The 26152-nt window shown below is 34.2% G+C and overlaps 1 protein-coding gene across 13 annotated transcripts in view; it reads left to right on the forward strand.

The window, feature by feature from the left end:
* DOP1A (DOP1 leucine zipper like protein A) overlaps nucleotides 1-26152 on the forward strand; it is a 110871-nt gene that overhangs the window by 46829 nt on the left and 37890 nt on the right. For 4 of the 13 annotated variants that reach the window (XM_072736215.1, XM_072736176.1, XM_072736218.1 and 1 more), the window contains exons 5-17: nucleotides 11-200; nucleotides 3565-3663; nucleotides 9243-9342; nucleotides 10129-10211; nucleotides 11380-11488; nucleotides 12638-12758; nucleotides 14128-14247; nucleotides 16370-16484; nucleotides 16869-16898; nucleotides 17223-17456; nucleotides 22172-22793; nucleotides 23470-23744; nucleotides 24975-25127. In XM_072736215.1, coding sequence (XP_072592316.1) covers nucleotides 11-200; nucleotides 3565-3663; nucleotides 9243-9342; nucleotides 10129-10211; nucleotides 11380-11488; nucleotides 12638-12758; nucleotides 14128-14247; nucleotides 16370-16484; nucleotides 16869-16898; nucleotides 17223-17456; nucleotides 22172-22793; nucleotides 23470-23744; nucleotides 24975-25127 — 2251 coding nt within the window. Of the gene's footprint in view, nucleotides 1-10; nucleotides 201-3564; nucleotides 3664-9242; nucleotides 9343-10101; nucleotides 10212-11379; nucleotides 11489-12637; nucleotides 12759-14127; nucleotides 14248-16369; nucleotides 16485-16868; nucleotides 16899-17222; nucleotides 17457-22171; nucleotides 22794-23469; nucleotides 23745-24974; nucleotides 25128-26152 lie in introns of all 13 variants that reach the window. The other 9 variants (XM_072736226.1, XM_072736186.1, XM_072736231.1 and 6 more) reach the window with 3 other exon arrangements.

A 26152-nucleotide genomic window follows, 5' to 3' on the forward strand; every position in this document is an offset into this window, starting at 1 on the left:
TGTACCTCAGAACAAACACCTTGTTGGAAAAGGTTGCTGCTGCAGTGGATCAGTCAGCCTTCTATAGTGCCCTCTGGGGTAGTCTCCTCACCAGTCCTGCTGTACGTTTACCAGGAATCACATACGTTCTCGCCCATTTGAACAGGAAGCTTTCCATGGAAGATCAACTTTATATAATTGGCAGTGATATTGAGCTAATGGTATGTCTATATATGGTTGCTCATGTAACATACTTCTTTAGAGCCAGGCACACTATTCCAGACAGATAGTGAGAACTGTACCACAAACAGGGTTCCTATTTTTGTGGAGATATTTTTCATCAAGGAAACTCAAAGACCAAATTAGTCACTAATTATTGTTTTTAAAAGTTTCAAATTATTTTTTTCATGGAAATGGAATTATAGGTTATATGTTATTTCCATCGGTTATTCAAGCAAATAAATGGTCTTTATTACCATTTTGCTAACTGATAAGACCATTGTTAATATAGCCACGTTAATTATATGATTCCAAAAGAGACCTTCTACTCAGTCACAGCTCTCATAGGAAAGATGGATTTTTAACAAAGCAACAGCCGGATTCTGTAATGGGATTTGTACAAGAAGATATAGTACCAAAGGAGATGGTGCAAGATAATACCAAAAAAATTACATCAATTGCTTATACTTTTTAATTTCTAGATTAACAACAGAAGGAAACCTTTTATCTCTGTAGAGTGCTGTACTGTGAAAATTAGCAAAGTAACAAACCCTCAAAGGTCATTATGAAAAGTGTTTTTAAAAAATTGTGGTTAATCATTCTGTACTTTTTTTCCCATTTGATTATGAAATGACTGAAATTTTTATGCAGATTTTTGGTTACATTTATTAAATTATAATTAACGTATACTGAAAACAACATCTTGTGTGTACAGTTGTATGAATTTGACAAATGTCTACCATCAAGTAACCAATATTATGAACAAGGTAAAGACTATTTACATCACTCAAAAAAGTTCTTCTGTGCCCCTTTGTAGTTACTTCTCTTTCCCTACACTCCCAGGCCCCTACAAATACTGGTCTGATTTCTGTTCCTAAAGTTGTACTTTTTCCAGAATATTATAGAAATGGAATCATACAGTATCAGCCATTAAGTCTGGTTTCTTTTATTTTTTTTTGCAACACATGTGAGGTTCATCCACGGATATGCACATATCCATGATCCTTTACATTGCTGTGTAGAATCATTTTGCATGAATGCACTGCAGTTTATTTATTCATTTACCAATTAATGAACATTTGTTTCTGGTTTGAGCAATAATGAATAAAGTTGCTGTGAACAGTTGCATACAGTTGTTTGTGGAGACATATGTTTTTATTTCTTGGGGAAATACCTAGGAATGGGATTTCTGGTTCATATAGTAAAGGTACATTTAACTTTTTTTAAATGACAGCTTTATTAAGATAAAATTCACACACCATAAAATGTATCCTTTTGAATGGTACAGTTCAGGGGTTTTTAGTATATTCACAAAGTTGTGTAGTTATCATCTAATTTTTAGAACATTTTCGTCACCTTAAAAAGAAACCCCATAGTTATTAATCACACCACCTTTTTCCCTCACCTCTGTCCCTGACAGCTGCTAATCTTTGTTTCTATAGATTTGCCTATTCTGGACATTTCATACAAATGCAGTTATACACTATATAGCTTTTTATGAATGACTTCTTTCACTTGTCCTAATATTTTTAATATTCATCCATATTGAAGTATGTATCAATACTTCATTCCTTTTTATGGTTGAATAATAATGCGTTGTATGGATGGATGATACCACAATTTATATATCTGTCAGATAGGTTTTTTGGCTATTCTGAATAATACTCTGAATATTCATGTGTAAGTTTTTGTGTCAACATAGGTGTTCATTTAGTAATGGAATTGCTACATCATATGGTACCTCTGGGTTTAACTTTTTGAGGAATTAGCAAACTTTTCCAAAGTGACTGCACCAATTTACATTTCTGCCAGCAACATATAAGGATTCCCATTTCTCCACATCCTTTTTAACGTTTGTTATTGTCTTTTTATAATAGATACCTTAGCAGGTTTAAGTGTTATTTCATTGTGGTTTTGATTTGTATTTCCCTAATGACTAATGACATTGAACATATTTTCTTCTGGTTATTGGCATCTTTATATCTTCTTCCAGGAAATGTCTCTTCAGATTCTTTGCCCATTATTTAAACTGTGTTATTCCTCTTTATTGTTGTTGTGTTGTAAGAGTTCTTTATATATTCTGGATGGTAAACCCTTGTATATATGATTTAAAAATATCTTCTCCCATTCTATGGACTATCTTCTTATTTTCTTGATACTGTCCTTTGAAGCACAAAAATTTTAATTTTGATCAAGTCTAGTTTATCTATTTTATCTTTGTGCTATTGGTATTAGATAGTATCCAAGAAATTGTGTCTAATCCAAGATCAGACATTTATTCCTGTTTCTTCTCGTATATGTTTAAGGTTATAATGAACTGCCAAACTATTTTCCAAAATGACTATACCATTTTTATGCAGATTTTAAAACATATTGTTACATTTCCTTTAAATGACTTAATAGAAATTTTAAACAAATCACTTTATTTCTTTAAAAAATAAATGTCACAATTGGAAAACTATTTATAACATACTCCTGAGTACTATTCTCTATATTATTCAAAAAGCTATAATAAACAAACAAAAATTAATAAGTAGAAAAATGGATTTGAACAGATAATTAACCTAAAGGAAATAAAAATAACTCAAACATATGAAAAGATGCTTAATATTGCTTATGATAGAAATAAAAATTTACACCAGGATACCAATTTTCATAAATAGGATTGGCAAAAATAAAAAAATATAGATAAATATGGAAAAACAGAAATTGTTACACATAGCTGCTGGGAATATAAATCTATATAACCTTAATGGAAAGCATTACACTATTTATATTACAAATACATATACCCAAAGACTCAGCAGTACTACTTTAGATTTATCCTACAAGCATACTTGTATATCTTTGTATTGTATATTGCAGCATTATTTAAGATAGTAAATATGTACAAATAGTATAAATATCCATCATTAGGAGCCTATTAAAAAATTAGGATTCATCTATGAAATAGAGTATTTCTTTGTCCATAAAGAAATAATGAAGCTCTTTACGTAGTGTTAAGGAAAGATCTCCAAAATATATTGTTAAAAAAAAGGCAAAATCTGAGATACATGCATGTGTGCTCCTATTTACTTAGTTTTGGAGAAAATATTCACTAGTAATGCTGGTTGCATGTAAAAAGGAAATTGAGTAGTTTGGGGACAAATATGGGAGAGAACTTTTTGCTGTATACTCTTGTGTGTGCCTTAATTTTTTCTAAACCATCATAATATATTTACCTATCAAAATAATGTAAATACATTTAATTAACGATAAGAAAGAAGCATACAGAAGTATTTGTTGGAAAAAATGAAGCATTCTGTTTGCATGGTAAATCTTTCCCAGTGTAATAGACAATATATATTAAAGACTCTCTTATTTCAGGTAGAAGCAGTAAGTACTTCGGTGCAGGACTCAAGTGTACTTGTGCAGAGAAGCACACTGGACCTCATACTCTTCTGTTTTCCATTCCATATGAGTCAGGTAAAACATCAATAATATTAATCTGAGGAATTCTTTGGAAAAATCATAGATTCCTGATGCATAGTTATTTTTAAAATTGAATTTAACTTGAATTCTTTTGTTTTATGAACTGGTAAGTACAATACATAATTATGTACAATTCATGCAGGGCTTGAACTCACGACTCTGAGATCAAGACCTGAGCTGAAATTGAGAGGCAGACAATCAACTGAGCCATCCAGATGCCCTGAATAAGTTCCTTTTTTAAAGAATTTGTCAGAATTTTGAAAAAGAAGAAAAAGGGTTATTGATTTGCATAGGAACACAGGGAATTGAAACATTATTTCATAGAATCTTTAAAAATTCTAACCTATTAAAAAAAAAAAAAAACCAAGAGATAATCATTGCTGGTTCTAAGTAAGGCAGGACTCTGAGACCCAGGCCTTCTACCAAGCTATTATCTCTGCTCTGATGAAACTTATACCTTTACTTGGTTTGGCAATTTGATGATGTATGTCAGACCCTTAGCAGAGTTGGCTCTTTGAAAGCCAGATATTCAGTCACTGTGACATTCTCTAGTACTTTTTTATTACAGATGAAAACAGTTAACAAATCATGAGTGAAGTGTTTCATTGGCGGGACTTAATTTATTATCAGTCTCTTCATTTTTAAAGAAATGGTCTGAATTCTTTTGAGTTCTAAACTTTGGTGAGCTATGTAGAACAACAATGTATGAACATTCAGAATTAAAGAACAAAAGTAGTTAGATACGGAGAATTTCTGCCTTGGAAAAGCATATTTATTTCTAAAAAGTCATTAACAGAAAACACTACTATTTTGGGGTTTTGTAAGAACTATGGTTGGTAGATAACTAGTGAGTTTTCATTATGATCTGCCAAGCTCACATTTTTCTTTATTACTTTATTCAGTTGAAATTGAATTATTAATAATTGAATTTTATACTTCATTGCCTATATTGTCCCCAATTAGTACATAAACTATCCTTAGTTTCTGTTTTTGAGATTTTCCATCCTTAAACCAGAGGCCTTTATTCTGCCTCTGGCTTTTCACAGAAACACCTGCTGGGATGTCGAGTGGTCTAAACTTATCAGCATAGGAGTGGGCAAACAGCTCATCGGGTAGTAAGGAGTCTTTTTTTAAAACCCATAAAAGAAAATGAATATGCTAAAGTAATGTATATGGCTCAAAAGCCTAAAATAGTTACTATCTGGGTCTTTATTGAAAAAACGTGTACTGACTTTTACTCTTAAACTTTCCCATTCTTTTCTTCCCTTCCAAGCATTCAGCATTGTTTGTCTTTGTCACTGATAGGTGATTCAGCAAGATGGGAGGGATTAAGTCATAGTAGACTTAAATTGGGAAGAACCTAATTTGTAATCTCATTAGACCAGTGTTTTCTCAACCTTTTGTTTAGCTGATTTCTTTCAGTACTTTCTTACTCTACCACCTCTGTATTCCTACCAGCCAAGATTTTCTCAAGCCTTACCTTTTATAATTTGTATTATAAAACAATAGCTGTGTTTAATGTTTTTTTTTAAAGTACATATCCTACCAAGGCCCATTATAGTACTTCCCCCATTACTGTACCAAATTTTTAAATTACCTGAGAATATTGATGAAGACAAAATCATATTTGTTCCCCACTTTTCCTCTTTCTATATCTTGCATACAATACATTTTAAGCAAATATTGATTTTAATTGTAACTTAAGGGAGCCTTCATTATATTGTCCCAAAAGTGATTACTATTAATAACTTCAGCAGTTAGTGTTTATAGACTCTTTTTACTTATTTCATGGAAAATTGACCCTAATATCTAATACTTACACCTTTGAGAATTCTTTTCCATATTAGAAATATGTGGTTATGTCAACAGTAATCAAGAAATGACTTCTTATTTTCTAGAGTAGTTTGAGGTGAGGGGAAGGCACCTGGGTGGCTCAGTCAGTTAAGCAACCAACTCTTGATTACTGCTCTGGTTGTGATCTTAGTGTCCTGAGATTGAGCATGTGTCAAGCTCCATACTCAGCAGGGAGTCCACTTCTCTCCCTCTCCCTCTGCACCTCCCTCAACATGTGCACTCTCTCTCTCTCTTTTTTTTTTTTTTTTCTGGTTAAAAAAAAAGTTATTTGTGTGTGGTTTTTTAAAATAAAATTGGGGGGATCCCTGGGTGGCGCAGCGGTTTGGCGCCTGCCTTTGGCCCGGGCCCGATCCTGGAGACCCAGGATCGACTCCCACATCAGGCTCCCTGCATGGAGCCTGCTTCTCCCTCTGCCTGTGTCTCTGCCTCTCTGTCTCTCTGTGTGACTATCATGAATAAATAAAATCTTAAAAAAAACAAACCTTTAAAATAAAATTGGGGAGACATACATACTTTTAAAAAATTTTTTTAAATTTATTTATTTGAGAGAGAGAGGGAGAGCAAGCACATATGCAGAAAAGCAGACTCCCATTGAACATGGTGCCAGACAGGGCTTGATTCCACAACCCTGAGATCATCACCTAAGCCAAAATCAAGAGTCTGATGTTTACCCAGCTGATCTACCCAGGTGCCCCAAGACATTAGTCCTTTTCAACATTTTATTAAAATATCTGTAATCTTCATATCTGATGTTAGATTAGCAGTTTTCAAATGCTTTGGTTTTGAGACCCTATTATACTCTTTAAAAATATTGAGGATCCTGGGATGCCTGGGTGGCTCAATTATCACGTTAGCATAGATAACATTTTATGAAAGTAACTCTTTGCCAACACATTAAAAAAATTGATGAATAGAGTAGCATTGTTTTTTTTTTTTTTTTTTTGCAATTTCATTAATGTCTGGTCCCACAGTACAGAGCAGAATGCTCATATCTGCTGCATTCAATCCATTTTGTTTTGTTTTTTTCTTTTGGTTAAAATATATGGAAAAAATCTGCTCTGATATGTAATTAGAAAAGGGAGGAGTGTTTCAGCAGTCTGTTGTTGTTTAAGAAGCATATTCTTCGATACTACACCAAAACTCAATAAGCTATAGTTGAAAAAAAAATTAGTTGTATTATGGAAGCTGAAACTGAATCAATGAACTTTTCATATTCTGTTTCTTGAAAATCTGCTGATCTGTCTTGTACTTTGAATGCATCTTTTACCCAAACAAGATTCTATTTGTTTGGTTGGTTTTTGCTGGGCATGAGGTAGAGTTTGAACTCAGGCCCTGAGATAAAGAACCAAGAACCGAGCTGAAGTCAAGAGTCGGTAGCTCAATCAACTGAGCCACCCAGTGCCCACAAACATGCTTTTGTAACATCATGATTGGTTATTTGAAAATATTAGTTTACTGAATTATGCAGATCTTCCAAAGATTAACACAATAACAAACTATCACATTGCTCACTACTACCACAGATCTCATCAGTAAAATTTTTTAGGTATTGGGAAGCTTTCAAGCCAAATACAGATTTGCCAAAATTCTAATTTTCTTGGGGAGTCTGGCTCTCTCAGTTGTTAGAGCATGTGACTCTTGATCTTGGGGTTAAGTCTGAGCCCCATGTTGAGTGTAAAGGTTATTTATAAATAAAATCTTAAAACTAAAATTCTAATTTTTTCTTGGAAGCTCAAAATTTATTATCTGTAATGATGAATATTAATTGTTTTTCTTAAAGTGACAGCCTCACTTTGTTTATTTTTGAGAAAATATCTGCCAGGTGTTGAAACCTGAGTAATCATAGTTTGTATCAGTCCCTCTTTCAGGCAAAGGTGGTAATCAGTTAAAAAAAAAAAGAAATACTGGTAGTACATCTCACAATTCAAACAGGTAAACAGGTGTTTTTCCTCAAGACATCTATCATATATACATCAGTATATGTCAGAAGTGTTTAGTGTATATTCCCCATTTCATTACACAGAATATTAAAAGACTTGTGCTCAGGGGCTAGTGTTTAATAAAATAAACTTAAAATAAAATTTTTCTGCTTCATCAACAGCATTTTTAAGTGAAACTGGTTTTTTTGTTGTTGTTGTTAATTTAGCTGAAGTAGTACATGGCAGTAAAAAATATCATGACTACAAGTACAGTAGATGCCACTGCTGTACTGCTTTTGTTCCTGCTAGGGTGCTGGCAGTTTTACTCATTATTGCTTGATCAGAGCAAATGTCAACACATTTCAAAAGGCAGATAACATCTTGGTATTGTTGTGGGTATAGTTTTTACCTTGGGGACCTACTGAAAGGGTTTTAGAAATCCCCAGAAGTTCAGGGACCACACTTTGAGACTTGCTTAGATGAATAAAAGGCATTCATGTTCAGACGAGTGACCATAATTTTTCAGCTATTGATGATCTGTGTTCTGTAACATCTCCATTATTTCTCTAACATTCCTTTAAAACAAATAAGCTGAGTGAATCCTTTTCCAGTACTGTCAAGGACCAAAGAGTGAAAAGTTGACAAGTCTATGGTTAAGAAGTCTATTCTCAAAAAAAAAAAAAAAAAAAAAAAGAAAGAAATCACTTCTCTGTATTTCTGTATTCAGGTGAGGCACTAACCAGGTACTTGAATTTGAATTTGATGAAGTACTTAGGCCCTGTGAGGCTCTGGTTTTTTATTCTAGAGTGATTCTTAGACTAGTTGATTTCCACATTAGCTTTTTTTTTTTTTTTAAGATTTTATTTATTCATGAGATACACACAGGGAGAGGCAGAGACATAGGCAGAAGGAGAAGCAGGCTTCATGTAGGAAGCTAGTTGTGGGACTTGATCCCAGAACTCTGGGATCACGCCCTGGGCCAAAGGCAGACTCTCAACCACTGAGCCACCCAGGCATCCCTCCACATTACCTTCTAATGCTCAGATTCCAAAATACTATTATTAAGTAGCTATCTAGTAATATTCTTAAAATTAACAGCTATTGAATTAGCTGCTTTCCTTTTATCTTTCTTTTAACCTTACCTCTTTTAGCTAAAACCAGACCTTGATTAGGAAATCACTTTTTGAACATCTAATTAAGGCTATTAGGAAAGGCAAAGAAAAAAATTAATTTTCTCTTTATAAAAGAGCTGGAGTAAAATGAAAAATAAGATGTGTTAAAGCTGGATATGGGTACAAAAGCATTCATTATATTGCCTTCTATATTTTACTATCTGTTTGAAATACTACAAGATAAAAAATTTTAAGAGGTCAAGAAATGAAAGACTTGTAATTGATGAAGATAGTGAACTTCTAATGTAATTACTACTAGTTGACACCACTATGAATATGAAAGACGAAATGCATATGATTTTCTTGAATCTCTTCCATTTTGCTCCATTTTTTTGTTTGTTTTATGTCAAATCTTACTAATATTGGATAGGTTAAAGAACTTTAAACTGGAGATTGAAATAATTGAGTTATGCAGCTAAATAGCTGTGCTGCCTTTTCTTACTGTTTCTGAATCAATAAAATGGAAGTAATCATTCCTGTGTTCAAAAAGTCAAATGAATCTTAAATAAAACTACCTCATAAGCCCTAACGTTCTGAGTTTATTGCAAGGTAGTATTTTATTAAAGAGGAAAAAAAGGAATGTGTTTTTATATGTGATTAAGTACAACTACATTTCTCACTTTTTCAGGCCACTCGACCAGATATGATCAGGATCTTGTCAGCAGCCCTTCATGTGGTATTGAGGAGGGATATGTCCCTGAACCGAAGACTTTATGCATGGCTTCTTGGTAGGTGTTTGGTGTATATTGTCCTAGCTGAGGAAAGATAGAAACTCACCATACATAAATATTATCTAGTTATGTGTATGTCCTAAGTAAAGAAACTAATAGTTTGCTTGAATAGACAATAAAAAAATATAAATGGTATTGTCTATTATTTGAAGAAATTTCAAAATCTTCTTAAGAGAGGCTATTTTAACCCACAAGTTGTGTTTTCTTTGACAAGATTTTTTTCCACTTATAAGTTGAGGCTTTTATACTGTGAATATGTAGACAAAGCAAGATAAATTAATAACCAAAGTAATAACATAATTTTCAAAACTTTGAAGTCATCAAAAGAATCAGAACTATTACTGCTGTCCCACACATGGCTCCTTAGCAATCTCCCACTCAAGCAGTAAGTTCTTTGTTCTTCCATACTTTTTGTGAGTGTTTGCCTGTCTTCACAACTCCTTACTGTCCAGAGTGAAAAGATACAATATATCTTAACTTGGATTTTCTGACTCTTCAGCTATTTCACTGTTTGTAAGATTAAAAAAAAAAAAAAAAAAAGGCAGGATAATGCTGGAATACTATGATACTCACTTACATATTGAATTGGTTTCCCTTTATTAAACTATCTAAAATGATCTTTCTTGCTGACATTGACTGGGCTACTAATTGGTAAGTGTTTGGTGCTGTTTTTGAGATATTTGTTGTTTTGGTCTTTAGTGAACAACAGTTTTGAGAATTCCATTTTAATTTATTTTGCTATTTGTTTCCATGGAGGTTTTGATAACAACGGTGCTATCATAGGACCCAGAAGCACAAGACACAGTAATCCTGAAGAACATGCCACTTACTATTTCACTACCTTTTCAAAAGAATTGTTGGTGCAGGTAATAAATGCTTTCACTTTATTTTTTGGTTACTCCCTGATCAGTAGAGTTACTCAACAAATGTAAGGTCCTGTCTTAATTGAATTAGTATGTCTGGACACCTGGGTGGCTCAGTAGTTAAGCCCCTGCCTTCAGCTCAGGGTGTGATCGTGGAGTCCCAGGATCCAGTCCCACATTGGGTTCCCTGCATGGAGCCTGCTTCTCCCTCTGCCTACGTCTCTGCCTACGTCTCTGCCTCTCTCTGTGTCTCTTACGAATAAATAAATAAAATCTTAAAAAAAAAAAAAAGAATTAGTTTGTCATGGAAGGGTGGAGACAAGGCTCACAAATATCCTAACAATGACTATAGCAAGCAAATGATTACAATAAAATGGGTAAGTAATCTTTAGATTTACTTCCATTTAATTAAGTACAGAGATTTTTTTTTTACTTTGTTATGACTTTATTAATGCATAGTTTCAGCTTCTCACCTCTCTGCCCTATGAATTGGAGATCTTCCAAAAATGAGCTAGGACCTGCGTTATTTCCTCTGAAGCCTCTTGGAAATTTGGGTTGCAAAAGGAATCTAAATGTGGTAAAATTACTATTGTAATGGGAAAGTTAAAATGAGCCATAGTTTTATTATTTTTATTTTAATTATGAGATATTCAAGGTAACTCAAACAGGAAATACATGGTTTCTGAAGCATTTTTAAGTGAGTGAGGTTATAGGAATTCAGTTTTGAGTTACCAGTGGGAAGACAATTGCATAGTAGCAGATGCTGTCATGGTACTATGCCATACAGTACCTGTATGTTGATGAGACCTGTTGATGATGCTATTATATTAAATAGAAACATTTTTATCTTTTAGGCAAAAAGTTAAAGTAACTCATGAATTTTTCTAGATTTTTTTAACTTTTCCACTTTTTTTTCTAGAGAAATGTAAGCACTCTTTTTTTTTCTCCAGATGGATGAATATAACTTTTTTCCCCCTTAGCAGAGGAAAAAACCTAACTTCAGTGAAAGAACTTAAGAAAAGCAATAGATGTATATGTACTGCCAAAGCGAGCACAGAAAAGCAATAGATGTAAATCTCTATTACATATGGTCGTATTTAAATTTTTCCTTAAGAAAAAAGTATTTGCATCTGTTTATTTAAATGACTAATATCCTTTTTCTTTTTTAAAGGCAATGGTGGGGATCTTACAAGTGAATGGATTTGGAGAAGAGAGCACTTTAATGCAGGATCTAAAACCTTTTCGTATTTTAATCAGTTTACTTGACAAACCTGAGCTAGGTAATATATACTGTCCTAGGGCATAAGATCATGTGTGTTTGTTTTGTACTGCCTCATAATAAAAGTAAGACAAAGTCATGACAGAGAAATTGCTGTATTTTGAGGTGGCCTTCAAATACAGGTTCTCAACAATTTCTTAACTCTAGAACGTTAAGAAGATACAAATGTATATACCCAACCCATTTGTTCTCATATTTTACCTTGTACTATGTATGTAATGTATGTATGTAATGGAAGAGGCATTTTAAAGATACTATCTAAGCTCTTCTTAATCCTGATTAAGTTAACTGAAGCATCTGTGATCTGTCATGACTGTCTGTCTTATAGTTCACAAAATTCAAGTACTTGAGCAAAAGATACCTAGGTTCTCTCTCTCAGCTTAATTCCCCATGTCCCCTTTGTTTTGTGTGTTCTCCCTTTCTCCACTGTATATTTCTCGGATATTAGGTCTATTAGGAAGTTCATTATGGCACCTGAGACAGAAATTAAGAAAAACCAAAAATATTAGAAACAATAAAATGAAATATAAAATGGGTAGTTTTATTAAATTATATGCAGATGTTTTAGCAAATATGCATGTCTTCTCACCAACTCTTAAAAATGCAAAATTTTAAATATAAAAACAAGTTGTATTGATGGCTTTGATAATTTATTTTTAGCTGTTGTGTAATAATTGATGAAGCTCAGAAATTTTTTTAAGGAGATTGGCATCTGTTGTAATGAAGTTTTTTTCATATCATTTAAAATAATATCAGTAGTAATAAAAGTATTTATTGAATACTCAATATATTCTGGGAACTATGCTACCAACCTTATAAATAATTTTTCCTAACCCTGTAGCCCTGTAATTTTGGTATCATCCTCATTCTAGGCAAGGAAACCAAAACTCAGAGAAGTTAAATAACTTTTCCAAGGATGTTGCTATTAACTGCCGAAACACACTTGCTTGATTCTGTAATTTTTAGAATGTCAATCTGTTAAATAAACATTTGTTCAGATCAAAATGTGAAGTTTAATGTAGCTTCTAGAAAAAATTATTTTTTTTCAAAATAGTTGTTTTAAAGCATCCTATAATCAGGCCAATTTGTAAATAATCCTGATTTGTCAATGCTAATTAATTATTGTCTTTAATATGTATATTAATTTTAGGACCTGTAATTCTGGAAGATGTCCTAATTGAAGTATTTAGAACATTATATTCTCAATGCAAAGCAGAATTGGATCTTCAAATGGAACCACCCTTCAGCAAGGATCATGCTCAGTTAAGCAGGTGGATTACCAAAAAACTAAGCATGGATACAAAAATGTCCTTATTTATTAATATTCATGAAGTAGACACTGCTCTATGAAATTTGTGTTCCTGAGTATCTGATTTTAAATACTACTGTATTTTGGCAATATGAACTTTCATGATTAACTGTGCTGATCTTTGAAGTAGGCATTTTATAGTAGAACCACCACGTTCCAGGGTTGGTTCTCAATCTAACTCATTAGAATACTAAGTTGTAGCAGTTAATGTGAAGATAAAGATTCCAGGGAGTTTATTCACACTTTCCAAGCTCAAAGGAGATTAACTGCCACATGCCAGTTAGTAATGGAAATTGTACCTTGCTTGGTACTGGGCCTGGTTGTTTGGGTGGGGTTGTGCCTCTTGGTTACTCAACTCACTCAGGAGACCAAATCACAGTTCAGAAAAAGATTGAACTTGGAATTAAATGAATCAAAGGGCACCAGGTGTTATTTCAACAATTTTTTTCCAAGTTATGGTTATTTCTTCTTTCAGGTATATATACAAATATGTATTTTTTTAATGCCTGGGAAAAGTCATGGAATATTAGCATATCCTTTTCTCTAACCTGGTGGTAGATTCATGTTGACAATGTCATAACCATAAAGTCTCATCTGTCATTATAACAAAGGTTTCCTAAAACACAGTTTTACATATTAAAACATTTTAGGACAGTTTCTGATTTCTGATAAATATCCCTGTACTTTTTGTTTGAGAAGTTAATATTGACTACCCTGGTACCCGATTTCATTCTTTACACTGCCTGATAATCTATATTGCCCCATAGCATACTCAGTGAGTCTTTTGTGCTATTGATAGTACCGCACTATAAATAAAAACAACTGTTTTAGCTGTTAGGAAAGGTGGCAGGAGATGATAGGAAAGTGGGTGGTTGATAGGCCAGAGGACCCCCACTTGAAATAAGTTTTTTTTTTTTCCCTGATGGAATTTTAGTAATAATGGCAATTTACGGTATTATTTTGTTTTTCAGCTAAGAATAATAATTTTCAAGGGAAATAAAAGAATGTGGTGCCAAATAACAGGTCCTCAGGGTTCAAAAATAACTTGTTCTTTTGCTGGAAGCACAGCTATTTTTTCTTCTCGAAGGCTCATTTCTGATCTTGATCCATACATTTGAGTTATGAAAACCTGACTTTGGAAAAGTAACCACATACAAAGTAATAGAGTGTCGGTATATAAAAATTATTTGTTGCAATTTTCTCACTAGCAAGTGTTCTAGCAAATACCTAGGAATATGTACTGTCCTAACAACATTGTACTCAAATTTAATTCTGAAAAAATAAATGTTAATATTTCTTAGTTTTTGTTTGTTTCTCTTTTCCTTTTTTAGTAAATTAAGGGAAAATAAGAAAACAGCAGAGCTGATTAAAACTGCCAACCTTCTTTTTAATTCCTTTGAGCCTTACTATATGTGGGATTACGTTGCACGTTGGTTTGAAGAATGTTGTAGGTATGTTAAACTGTTTCATTCATTTTAATTTAATAGCATCCAAAGCCGATTTTAAGTTTTTGAGTCTAACGAAAAGAATGTTCTTTTATATATTCTACTACTACTGACAACTATTAATTATTTAGTAGCCATAATCTGGCTCTGTCATGTCACTTAGAACCATTGATCATATGCTTTTGAAGTTGAAAAGGAGTTTAGAAAACAAGGTATTTAGTCACCAACATAGCTGAAAGATTTTCTCTCTCCAGTTTATAGTAATCCAGTTTTTCTTCATTGTTAAGAAAATAACAAATTTGTGGCTGCTGCCTCAGTATACTTTACCAAAATGATTCCCACTTTTAATAACAAAAAATTCCTTGGAGATTCTTGTGTTTTTAAACTCCTAGAGCTTGCCCATTTTGTCACTGGTGAGTGATAAAAGCCCTCTACCTCTTAGGACATAAAGTATAAAAACTCTGAAAACCCAAGAATACTGTGAACCTGAGTGGAATGAATCTGTGGATTCTAGACAAAATCCTCTCAGAACCAGATTAACCTCTCAAGCCCTGGGAGCATGTAGTCAAAAAGTAAGCATGTACAATCTTGGAATTAGAAGTCTTTTAAAAATATGAAACATTAATTCCTTTAATGGTTTAGAAAGTTGTTTGCTTACTCATTCAACAGATAATGAGCACCTGGGAATATAGACAGCCCCTGTCTTCAAATACCTTATAATGGGAACAAGTGAAACATGCACATGCTTATTCTTAGAATTAAATTAAAAGTTACAGATATGTTGGGGCTCCTGGGTGACTTAGTCATTGAAGCATCTGCCATAGGCCCAGGTCATGATCACAGGGTCCTGGGATCAAGCCCACCCAGGTCAAGCTCCTTGCTCAGCAGATAGTCTGCTTCTCCCTCTCCCTCTGCTCTTCCCCCGCTCTCCCTCCCTCCTGCTTGGGCTGGTGCTTTCTCTTTTAAATAAATAAATAAATAAATAAATAAATAAATAAATAAATAAATAAATAAATAAATAAATAAATAAACAAACAAACTTTTAAAAAAAGTTTACAGATGCCTTTATATATTAAAATGTAGTAGGAATGTTGAAGAATAATGAGTATCTTTTTGCCACCTAGCCCTGGGTTTCCACCTTCACAAACACTCATCCATTCTTCTTTGCCCTTCTGTACTATTGCCTGAACACACATCGATTGACTGAACCTTCACTCCTGCTGCTGAGTCTTCACTTGTGCTATTTCTTCTAAAACATTCTTCCCCTTAGCCCATCTGGGAGATCAATAGCTTTCCTTTTTTTTTTTTTAAGATTTTATTTATTTATTCATTAGAGACAGAGAAAGAGGCAGAGACACAGAGAGAGAAGCAGGCTCCTCTCAGGGAGCCCGATGCAGGACTCGATCCCAGGACCCTGGGATCTTGTCTTGAGCCAAAGGCAGACATTCAACCTCCTGAGCCACCCAGGCGTCCCTTCTGTGACTCCCTTAAATCTTCCATCAGAATCAATGCCTGCACTGCCACATTGTTATATTTATTTATCTATACACTTTTATTTCTTGCTTGTTAGGGACTCTGTCGTATTCTTTGCATCTTCAGAGTGTAGGACAATCAATATATGGTCTAGGACTAATATGATTTAAAGTGAATGTTTGTTGGAGGAATGAATCAGAAGAGGTTTCCTGGTGGAGACACCTTTTGATCTCAGACCTTGAAGGATGGATGCATTCTGAATTTGAGAGAATGAGTTTGAGGGAAGATGGCGAATCAGGAGGACAAATTGGTATTAAAAAAAGGCCCCAAGGTTATAAATCAAGCAGCAAGCAATCCATTTTAACTAGAGATGATATATGTAGTGGAAACCATGGGAAATAAGTCCAAAAGAGTGAGAGCCACCCAGAACACTTGGAAGAGGATGAGCGTTCCAGGGAGAGTTATAAGCCTAGGAATATTGCTTTGGAAATTTTTCACGTAGAGTTAAGTGTTCTAGGGGAACGGAAATGTTCACAGGGACATCAATGTGTGTGTCCCAGTGTTGACTCTCATTAAAAAGAACGTGATGTATGTATGATATAAATATACATACCACTTGGTAGTATACTCAATAAAGTGAATTTTGTCCTTTTAGGAGAACATTGCATGCCAGACTTCAGATTGGGCCTGGAGATAGTAGTGAGTCATCTGAGTTACAGCTAACGAATTTCTGCTTACTGGTGGATTTTTTGTTGGATATAGTTTCTTTGGTAAGACCACCTTGGTAAAAAAGTATTGAGGAAATGTAATAACATAGTTCAAACATTTCATTTGGAGATAGACCTCATCTGTCAATAAATTTTCTTTTCAATGTTAAATTGATTTTTTTTTTCCCTTTTGGCATAGCTTTTTTTTCCTATGAATTTTTCCAAGTTTTGTCCTCTGATATATATATATATATGAGAGATATATATATGTCTTATGTAATACATGGAATATACTTCACAACTGCATGTTATTGAAATCTTAAATGTTAATGTATAGTAGTTTAATGCTGCATTTATATTTAACTAATAATTCTTTCTGTTAAATGAAGACTGTTGGAAATCTTTTCTCCTTTTCTCTCCTCAATTCTTTGCTTTCTCATTTTGAAGCCTACTAGAAGTATGAGGGTGCTGTGTCAGGTATGATATTTGGCCTGTTTTGTCTTGAACTGATTGCATTCACTTTTGTTATAGTTTCAGTAATATAGCAGATAAAACTGGGGTTATTTTATAATATATACCTTGAAGTACTTAAATTGAGAATTTGGGAATAGAAATTTTATAAGCCAGTAATAACATGGCCATACAATGTTAATTAAGAGCATGATACATATAAAGTATTACAGATGAGTAAAATTATTTCTTTTGTGTTACGTACATTAAAAATAAATGAAATAATAGAATTTTATATATATATATATATATATATATATACACTTTTGTCATTTCATTTTTCATCCTCAGGAGACTTACATTGAAATCCAGACAGAACACTTGCCCCAGTTGCTGCTCAGGATGATTTCTGCCCTGACAAGCCATCTCCAGACATTGCACTTGTCTGAACTCACAGATTCACTCAGGCTCTGCTCAAAGATCCTTAGCAAGGTTCAACCTCCACTCTTATCTGCCAGCTCTGGAGGTGTATTGCAGTTTACAAGTGGGCAGAGCAACTCAGTCAAAGAATGGGAAGACAAAAAGGTAAGGTTTGCTATTATTTTTGGTATTAGACCAACTGTATTTCTTCAAAGCAGACTAGTTTATATATAGTCATTTAAATATATATTTTTTAATTTTTATTTATTTATGATAGTCACACAGAGAGAGAGAGAGGCAGAGACACAGGCAGAGGGAGAAGCAGGCTCCATGCACTGGGAGCCCGATGTGGGATTCGATCCCGGGCCTCCAGGATCGTGCCCTGGGCCAAAGGCAGGTGCCAAACCGCTGCGCCACCCAGGGATCCCTAGTCATTTAAATATTATTGAATTTTTTTTTTTTTAGATTCAGTTGTTGTGGCAGTAGACCATCCCTTAGGCTTTTGGCAATTTAGCTGTCTATATCAGCCCTCCACTAAAAATATAATTAAGCAAGATATGTAATTTTTAACTTTCTGGTAGCCATATTAAGAAACAGAAACAGGTGAAAATAATTTAATTATATTTTATTTAGCCCAATATAGCTAATATATTATTTTAGCATATAATCAATATAAAATTGATGTAATATTTTAAAAATGAGGTATTTTACATTTATTTTTTGTACTAGGTCTTCAAAATTCCAGCATGCATTTTATATTTACAGCATTGAAATGCAAAATTTTTATCAGAAATAATTAATCTGTATTTAATTTTATAGTGTACGTTTGAAAAATTAAATTCACATACCAAGTTATTCTAAACCTATGTAAAAGTTGTATCATAACTAAAACATTACTTTTTGAACTTTAATTGAAAAAAAATTTAGTTCCTTTGCCAGATCAGCCATATTGGAAGAGCTTAGTAGCCACATGTGGCTAGTAGCTACCATATTGGACAGCGGGTTTATAGTCTAAACTTTACTTTCACATATACACTAAATTTTTTTTGTGCTCTTCTTGATATCCAGAATCTTTCTGCTCGATTCAGTCTTCCAGATTCTTAATGCCAGCTTTCTAATTTTAAATAGAATTACGTAATTTTAATTTCTGGCCATAGTATCATGCTTAAAACAACTGTGATGCACCTGTGGAAAAAAACACATAGATAATTCCATTGAATTTAAGCACTATTTTAAAAACAAAGATTTAAAATTTTCTCTTACTTGGGATTCATTACCTAAATCCTGGGTTTGTATAGTTGCCCTTTTTTTTATTTCAGTTGCTTTTTAAAATTTTTTTACAGCTAGCAAAATATTTTATCAGGATCATCTAATATAACCTTTCCCATCAAGTATTAATCTTAAAACTTTTTTTTAAAAGATTTTATTTATTTATTCATGAGAGACACAGACAGAGAGAGAGAGAGAGAGGCAGAGACACAGGCAGAGGGATAATCAGGCTCCATGCAAGGAGCCCGATGTGGGACCTGATCCCAGGACCATGAGATCACAAACCTGGGCCAAAGGCAGGCACCCAACCGCTGAGCAATTCCGGCGTCCCAATCTTAAAACTTTTTTAGTGAATTTTTTAAATGTATTGTTTTCCATATATGAAATGAATGTCCCTGACCCATGCTCAGTTTAAACATATCCCAGGATTATCTTACATAAACCAAAACCAGTCTCTTATTTTTGTTCCTACCTGTTTATTATTTATATGTGATACATAATACTGATTCTGTTAGGAGAATTGATTTTGTTCTGTTTCCTTAATTTATGCCTCTAGGATGTACTTAGAAATAAACCTAAAATAGTTGTTAATTGCTTTGTTTTTGTTTTTTTTTTTTTTTTTTAAGATTTATTTATTTATTCATGAGAGACACTGACTGAGAAAGAGAGGTAGAGACATAGGCAGCAGGAGAAGCAGGCTCCTTGCATGGAGTCTGATGCAGGACTCGATCCCCGGATCTCGGGGGTCATGAGCCGAAGGCAGGAGCCCCCAACTGCTGAGACATCCTGGCATCCCTGTTTTTTTGTTGGTTTTTGAATGAGATTAGTTCAAAATGGGAGGACTTCAGCACTCTCCCATTAGCATATTCAAATATGTATTATATAGAAAACATCTAGAGGCACTTATTAATGGTTATAGGTTAAAGTAAATGGGAACGTACATTCATACTAAATGAAAGACAAATACTTTTTTAAATTTTTATTTATTTATGATAGTCACACACACAGAGAGAGAGAGAGAGAGGCAGAGACATAGGCAGAAGGAGTAGCAGGCTCCACGCACCGGGAGCCCCACGTGGGATTCGATCCCGGGTCTCCAGGATCGCGCCCTGGGCCAGAGGCAGGCGCTAAACCGCTGCGCCACCCAGGGATCCCATACTTTTTTTTTTTTTAAACATAATTGGGTATTAACTTGAAAGTATGCTTTACCCTCTCCTCTCTCTTTGGTTCTCTTCTGTATTCTCAGACTATATATGTTCTTCCCTTTTCTTTTACCAAAGCACACTGATATTATCTTCACTGAAATGTCTAAAATTTATTATATTTGAAAGCTGAGGGTATTTTCTTTATTCCTTTTTTTAAAAGTATAAGTGAAGGAGTGATTCTTTAAAAAAATCATTACTCTAATTTTGTCTCCATGTACATTTTTTAAAAATTTTGGATTTTTAAATGTCCAAAATGTCATTTCTTTCTCTTTTCAGAAATATATTTTATTATAAAATAATCTGAAACAGTTATATAATATAGACCATACAACTAAATAAATGTATATAAGTTTAACTGAATTTATAGCTTGAATTCTATTAATGTAATGTTCATTGTTTTATGATCCTTATATGAAAAAGATTAATACAGAAATAACTTTACAATAATAAGCTAATGACAGTTGTATCATTTAAATAAGGCTTCTTTTCAAAAAGGTGTTACAGGGTTTTAGATGGTTTTAACCTTTCAAATTAGAAATGTTGACCTTTCAAATTAGTTCAATTCTGATTGCTGCCTCTAAACTTTGGCAGTGTGATATGGAAGGTTCTCATACTGTTATAGTAATAGTAAAAATACCATGAAGTTCAGAATCATCTAAGCAAAGCTCTTCTAATAACTACTAACCTTATTTGCTATGTAAGCTTGGGCAGATTTTGTTTTCAACTTCCCTGGACCCTCAGTAGCTTACCTTTGAAAGAAATAGAGCAGACAGCCTCTCTTTATCCAATACCCACTTTGTGTATTCATTGGTGAAGTAGGCACAGTCCCTGACTACCTGACTACCATTTTTGCTGGTTGGGAGGCAGGGGTCAGCTCCTAGAGAGCCTTTTCACCATGCTGGGGCTTTTATTCTTTTATTTTAGAAGCAATGGGAAGACATAGGGTAACAGGCAAGTGATATAACATGATTCATATAATAGATAAATTACTTGCAGTGTGGAGCCTGGATCTCAGAAACAAAATGGATGTGGGGAGACCTACAGTAGTGCAGGCAAGAGGTGGTGGTAACATGCTATTAAGGTGGGGACATGAAGACTGAGAAATAAATGGATTAGCCATATATTGAAGAGAGAAAAATCAGTAAGACTCTACTAATGGATTAGAAAGGGTAATGAATGATCACTGACATTTATTGAGTGTTTACTAACTGGCAGGTACTAAGCCATGTGTTTTATATATACTGTTTTACTTAATCCTCACAGCAACTGTAAGATATAGGAACTGTTGGTATCTCAATTACATTTATCAGGATACTGTTAAATAGCTTGCCAAACTAGTGTCAGAATCTTAGCTAATTCGTGGCTAGTACCGTTAACCGCTATTCTGAAGTGGCTATAGGGAAAGTGAGAAGGAAAGGTGGAGAAGATCCCAAGAATCCCTAGGTTTCTGTCTTTTGATTTGATGAATGGTGATGTCATTCACTGAAGCAAGGAACACTGTGTGAGGCCCAGCTTTGTAGCAGCAGAACATTTAGTGTGTATCTTCAGTAATCTTCAATAAGATCACTTTTTAGTGATTAAAAGGTGCTCTTATTCAGGTTCAGCTTATGCTTTGGCATGGTCCCCAAGCAATGCATGATATGTACAACTTTTGTCTCCTTAAACTAAGCCAGAAAATATGCTCAGTGATTGTACTTCTCCTGTCTTTGTAGGAAAGGGATGGTTAATGCATTCCAGCTCCACTCCAGTGGCTGGTCCATGTTTTGTTGATAATTTTAATTGTCTTTCTATCTTATTCAGATTTCAAACTTACTCCTTTTATTCCTAGTACCTAATACAGTGTCTGGCGTATATATAATGTAGGTTCAGCATCTGTTTGTCAAAAGAATGTAAGATTGATGGCAAACATTTAAATAGTACTCTACACATTTCATACAGAAATTTCACATAATGGTTTCTGAACAGATGACCTATTAGAATTTATTTCTGGTTTTTAAAATTTCTCATTCCTTGCATTGTTTAGACATTAGGAAAGTGATTTCATGAAGTAGACTGAATAAATTGTCAGTTGTTTGAAAATAAGGATACATAGAGATCATAGAGATTTGTGCATACACATATTTTGCCCTCAAGAACCCAGCCTTATGTTATGTATGTAGTGAATAATAAACACTTAGCGAATGAGTTTATATTAATCTATTTATTAGACTCATGAGTATTTCCTATTGATTATCATAGACCTATGAATCAGTTGTAGGAATTGTTCTGAGATTCAAACAGACATGTAGATTAAGTTTTAAATCATCTAATCCAACTGACATTTCTCAAAGCATGGCCATTTCTAATTTTTAATTTCTAATATACACAGTTAACTGCTTAGCCTTTGCTCTTTTTAATGTCTACCAGGTATCATCAGTTTCTCTAGAAAATCCTAGTGAAGTGTTTGAAGATGGAGAAAATCCACCAAGTAGTCGATCATCAGAGAGTGGATTCACTGAGTTTATACAGTATCAAGCAGACCGAAGTGATGACATTGACAGAGACCTGAGTGAGGGGCAGAGGACAGCTGCCATCCCCATTGGTAGCACATCCTCTGAGACAGAAACAGCCTCCACTGTGGGATCTGAAGAAACCATCATCCAGCCCCCATCCATAGTCACTCAGGGGACAGCACCTCGAAGTGGGAAGACAGCCCAGAAAACCGCAATGCAGTGCTGCTTGGAGTACGTCCAGCAGTTTCTCACCAGACTTATCAATCTCTACATCATTCAGGGTAACACTTTTTCTCAGGCTTTGGCTACAGAGCATCTGGGGGATCCCAGTCGAGAGCAAGGAGAGACTTCAAAATGGGACAGGGATTCGCATGGAGATGTAAAAGAGAGAAACATAAGTAAACACAAAACTTCAAAAGAATACCTTTCTGCCTTCCTTTCTGCCTGCCAGCTCTTCCTGGAGTGCTCCAGTTTCCCAGTTTACATTGCAGAGGGGAACCATACCTCAGACTTACATACTGAAAAATCAGAGACTGGTAAGGTCATCTTGGTTTTATGTATATGTTTAAATATTTTTTACGACACACTTTTTTTTTTTTTTTTAAGAAGCACTCAGATATTAAAACTGGGATTTTTTTTTTTTTAGCCAGTTAATTTTTTAAGGTGTTATTTTAATTTGTAGATTTTTAAAAATGAAATACTATCTTTATGGGGAGATATATATTGCTATATTGGAAAATTTTGCGATTTTGATGTCTTTCACTGTTTGCTTGCAAATGAGTAGAAGCTAAGAAGGAAATTAACTCCTTTGGAGAAACATAATGTAACATTTAAATCCATTGGTTTCCTTTATTAAGTGTTTAGCATTATTTAATTTTTTTATATAGGTACACCCAAAATGCAGCGAGTGCTATATAATGTTTATTGATTAATGTACTGTGTGTCAGGACAGGGAAATAGATTTATGACTTGGCATAAAGAAAATTACATACCAAAAAAGTTTATGAAATTCATGTTGCTGTTTTATTTTCTTAAAGCTCCAGTCTAGGTGAGAAATTATGGAATTATGGTTTTCTAACAGATCAAGGCCAAAAGGTAGTAAGAAGAGGTGCTTTGTTTTTTTTTTTTTTTTTTTTAAATTAACCTGGAAGTTAGAGTCTGTGTGAAAGGTTTATCATGATGGACTGTGTTGTCTTCCATCTTTTGTTTCAGACTGGGAGCACGTGCAGCCTCCACTGTGGCTCCAGACTCTGATGAATGCTTGCAGCCACGCAAGTGATTTCAGTGTGCAGAGTGTTGCTATTTCATTAGTCATGGACCTGGTGGGACTGACTCAGTCTGTGGCCATGGTCACCGGGGAAAACATCAACAGCGTGGAGTCTGCACAACCCTTAAGTCCAAACCAGGGAAGAGTAGCAGTCGTTATTAGACCCCCCCTCACTCCGGGCAATCTGAGATACATAGCTGAGAAGACTGAATTTTTCAAGGTAAATTCTAAGAAATATGGACATGACTAAGATGGTACTTGACCTAGTTTGCTTAGCAGAGATTTTAAAGATGGTAATCAGCCTTCATTAAATACCTCTTCATATTTTACTATATAGAAAAAGATGTATACCACACTTAATCTGTACTACTTGGCCAGTCTTGTCCCCAGTTTTGTGAGAGGGAAGAAGATAAGGATGAGAGGAGTTGAGGATGAGGTTAGAGAAAGCAAGCAATAGGGCTCTATACTCTAAAGCCATGGAGCTGAGTAACTACAGCTAAAAAAGAAGTAAGTTCATTTACACAGTGAAACTTATTTTCCACATGGTGGGGTTATGACACTTACTCTTCATAGAGTATAATTTCAGCTCTCCAAAACTTCCAGGAAAAGTTTTTCTTTTTTTGACTCTCTATTATCTGATTATCATCTGTGGTGTATGATGCCATTCACAAAAAAACGCACAGTTTTTTATTTTGATCACAGCAGTACAGATGATATCTTCTACATAGAAAGAACATCAAGTATATTGGATTATATTACATCTTAAAGTAGGTAGATTCTTTGTATATAAAGCTTTTTAAAAGTTTTATCTCATTTCAAGTCATTGTGCCTCACCAGATCATTTCTCCTGCTAGATTTAGAGTTGGTTTTTCTGTAATAACATTATGGTGGTAAACCCTAAAAACAGTTACATTTTTTGTTAATGCTATCATAGATCATCAGGTACTATGTTAACATGTGTAACTCTGAAATACATACAACCTATATTTTGTGTGTCTTAAGTAATTTGAATATTTGAACTATGAATTATATTTAATTTTGTAACATATAACCATAAATATTAAATTATATTCTATGTGGGATTTGTATCCTCTTAAGGCTAACGTATTCTAGCAATATTTTACTAAATGTCATTAGAGGTAGTGAAATGGGGTTCTCTCTGGTACCTGTAGAAAGTATTTACATGTTTGATGTTTAAAATAAATATCATTAGGAAGGGACTTTAAAAAATAAAAATTCATCATTAAAGGTCTATCATAAGAGGTTCTAATGGCCTGGATGACCAAAAAGTGAGCACATGGAAAGCTACACTTCATCCTTGTGGCATAAATGAATGTTGATGACCTTCAAGGACTGGTATTCAGAGGCTTGTACATAACAGGAAATGCTTGTTAAATAAGTTTTAATTTATGGTGTCGTAACATTGTCACTTTTACATCTTTTTCTATAGCATGTAGCTTTAACATTGTGGGATCAGCTGGGAGATAGGACACCTCAGCACCATCAGAAAAGTGTGGAACTGTTTTATCAATTACATAACTTGGTTCCTTCTTCTAGCATCTGTGAGGATGTTATAAGTCAGCAGTTAACCCATAAAGATAAGGTAAATTCTTTTTTTTATCTTGTCCCTCCCTCACCTCCCCCACTCCCATTATACCAAAAGGTAAATTAAAGAAACTTTACCAAAACTATTATAGCTAGTATCTGATTAGAGATTATATAAATTCATTCAGAGTGATCTTCATGTCTTTAAAACAAATTTCTTCTGTTCTCTTTAGAAGAAAGTTCTTTACAAAAGCATCAGTAATAGGAGAAATCAAGTAACCCATAATCAAATACTGGGTTTATTTCTTAGTTTAGGACATCAGTTGTGGATAGCAGTGATTCAAGTTGTTGCTGGGCCAAGTTCTTGGCTTACTTAAGGAGGAATCAATAGCCTTGTTTTGGAAGTATGGCTGCATTAACTAATGTATGTGAAATGAAGTGATGTGTGTTTGAAGTTATGTTTATAAGCCACAGAATGCTAATATGTGAGATATTATTTTGCATTATAATAAATATTCAAAATAAGGATTTTGTATCCTAATGTATATGAAATGATCCTAAGTCAGTAAGAGTAAAAGTAATAGAATTATAGGTGCTCCTGAGAAGAAGCCAGAACTATCATTCTGGTTGACCTCTTCAGGGCAGAGTTTTGTTTTTGTTTTTTAGATTTTATTTATTTATTCATGAGAGACACACAGAGAGAGAGGCAGAGGTACAGGCAGAGAGAGAAGCAGGCTCCATGCAGGGAGCCTGATGTGGGACTTGATCCCAGGACTCCCAGATCACGCCCTGAGCCAAAGGCAGACGCCCAACTGCTGAGCCACCCAGACATTCCTTCAGGGCAGTTTAATGAAGTGTGGTCTTCCCATGCCTGCTCTGTAAAGTCAATCAAAGATTTTTTTAAACAGCTCTTAGAGGTGCATCACCTTAATTTTTAAGTACTGTAAACGCTAGTAAGTTTGAATGGGCCATTAAAAAGAAAAAGGCATTGTGTTGAGTAAATGAAGCTTTTGGCAAGAAAGGAAGTGGCAAATGAAGGAATAAGCGGAATAAAGTTGGGTGATGGGCACTGAGGGAGGCACT

The sequence above is a fragment of the Vulpes vulpes genome, chromosome 1 (genome assembly GCF_048418805.1).
Source record: "Vulpes vulpes isolate BD-2025 chromosome 1, VulVul3, whole genome shotgun sequence".
Taxonomy (NCBI): domain Eukaryota; kingdom Metazoa; phylum Chordata; class Mammalia; order Carnivora; family Canidae; genus Vulpes; species Vulpes vulpes.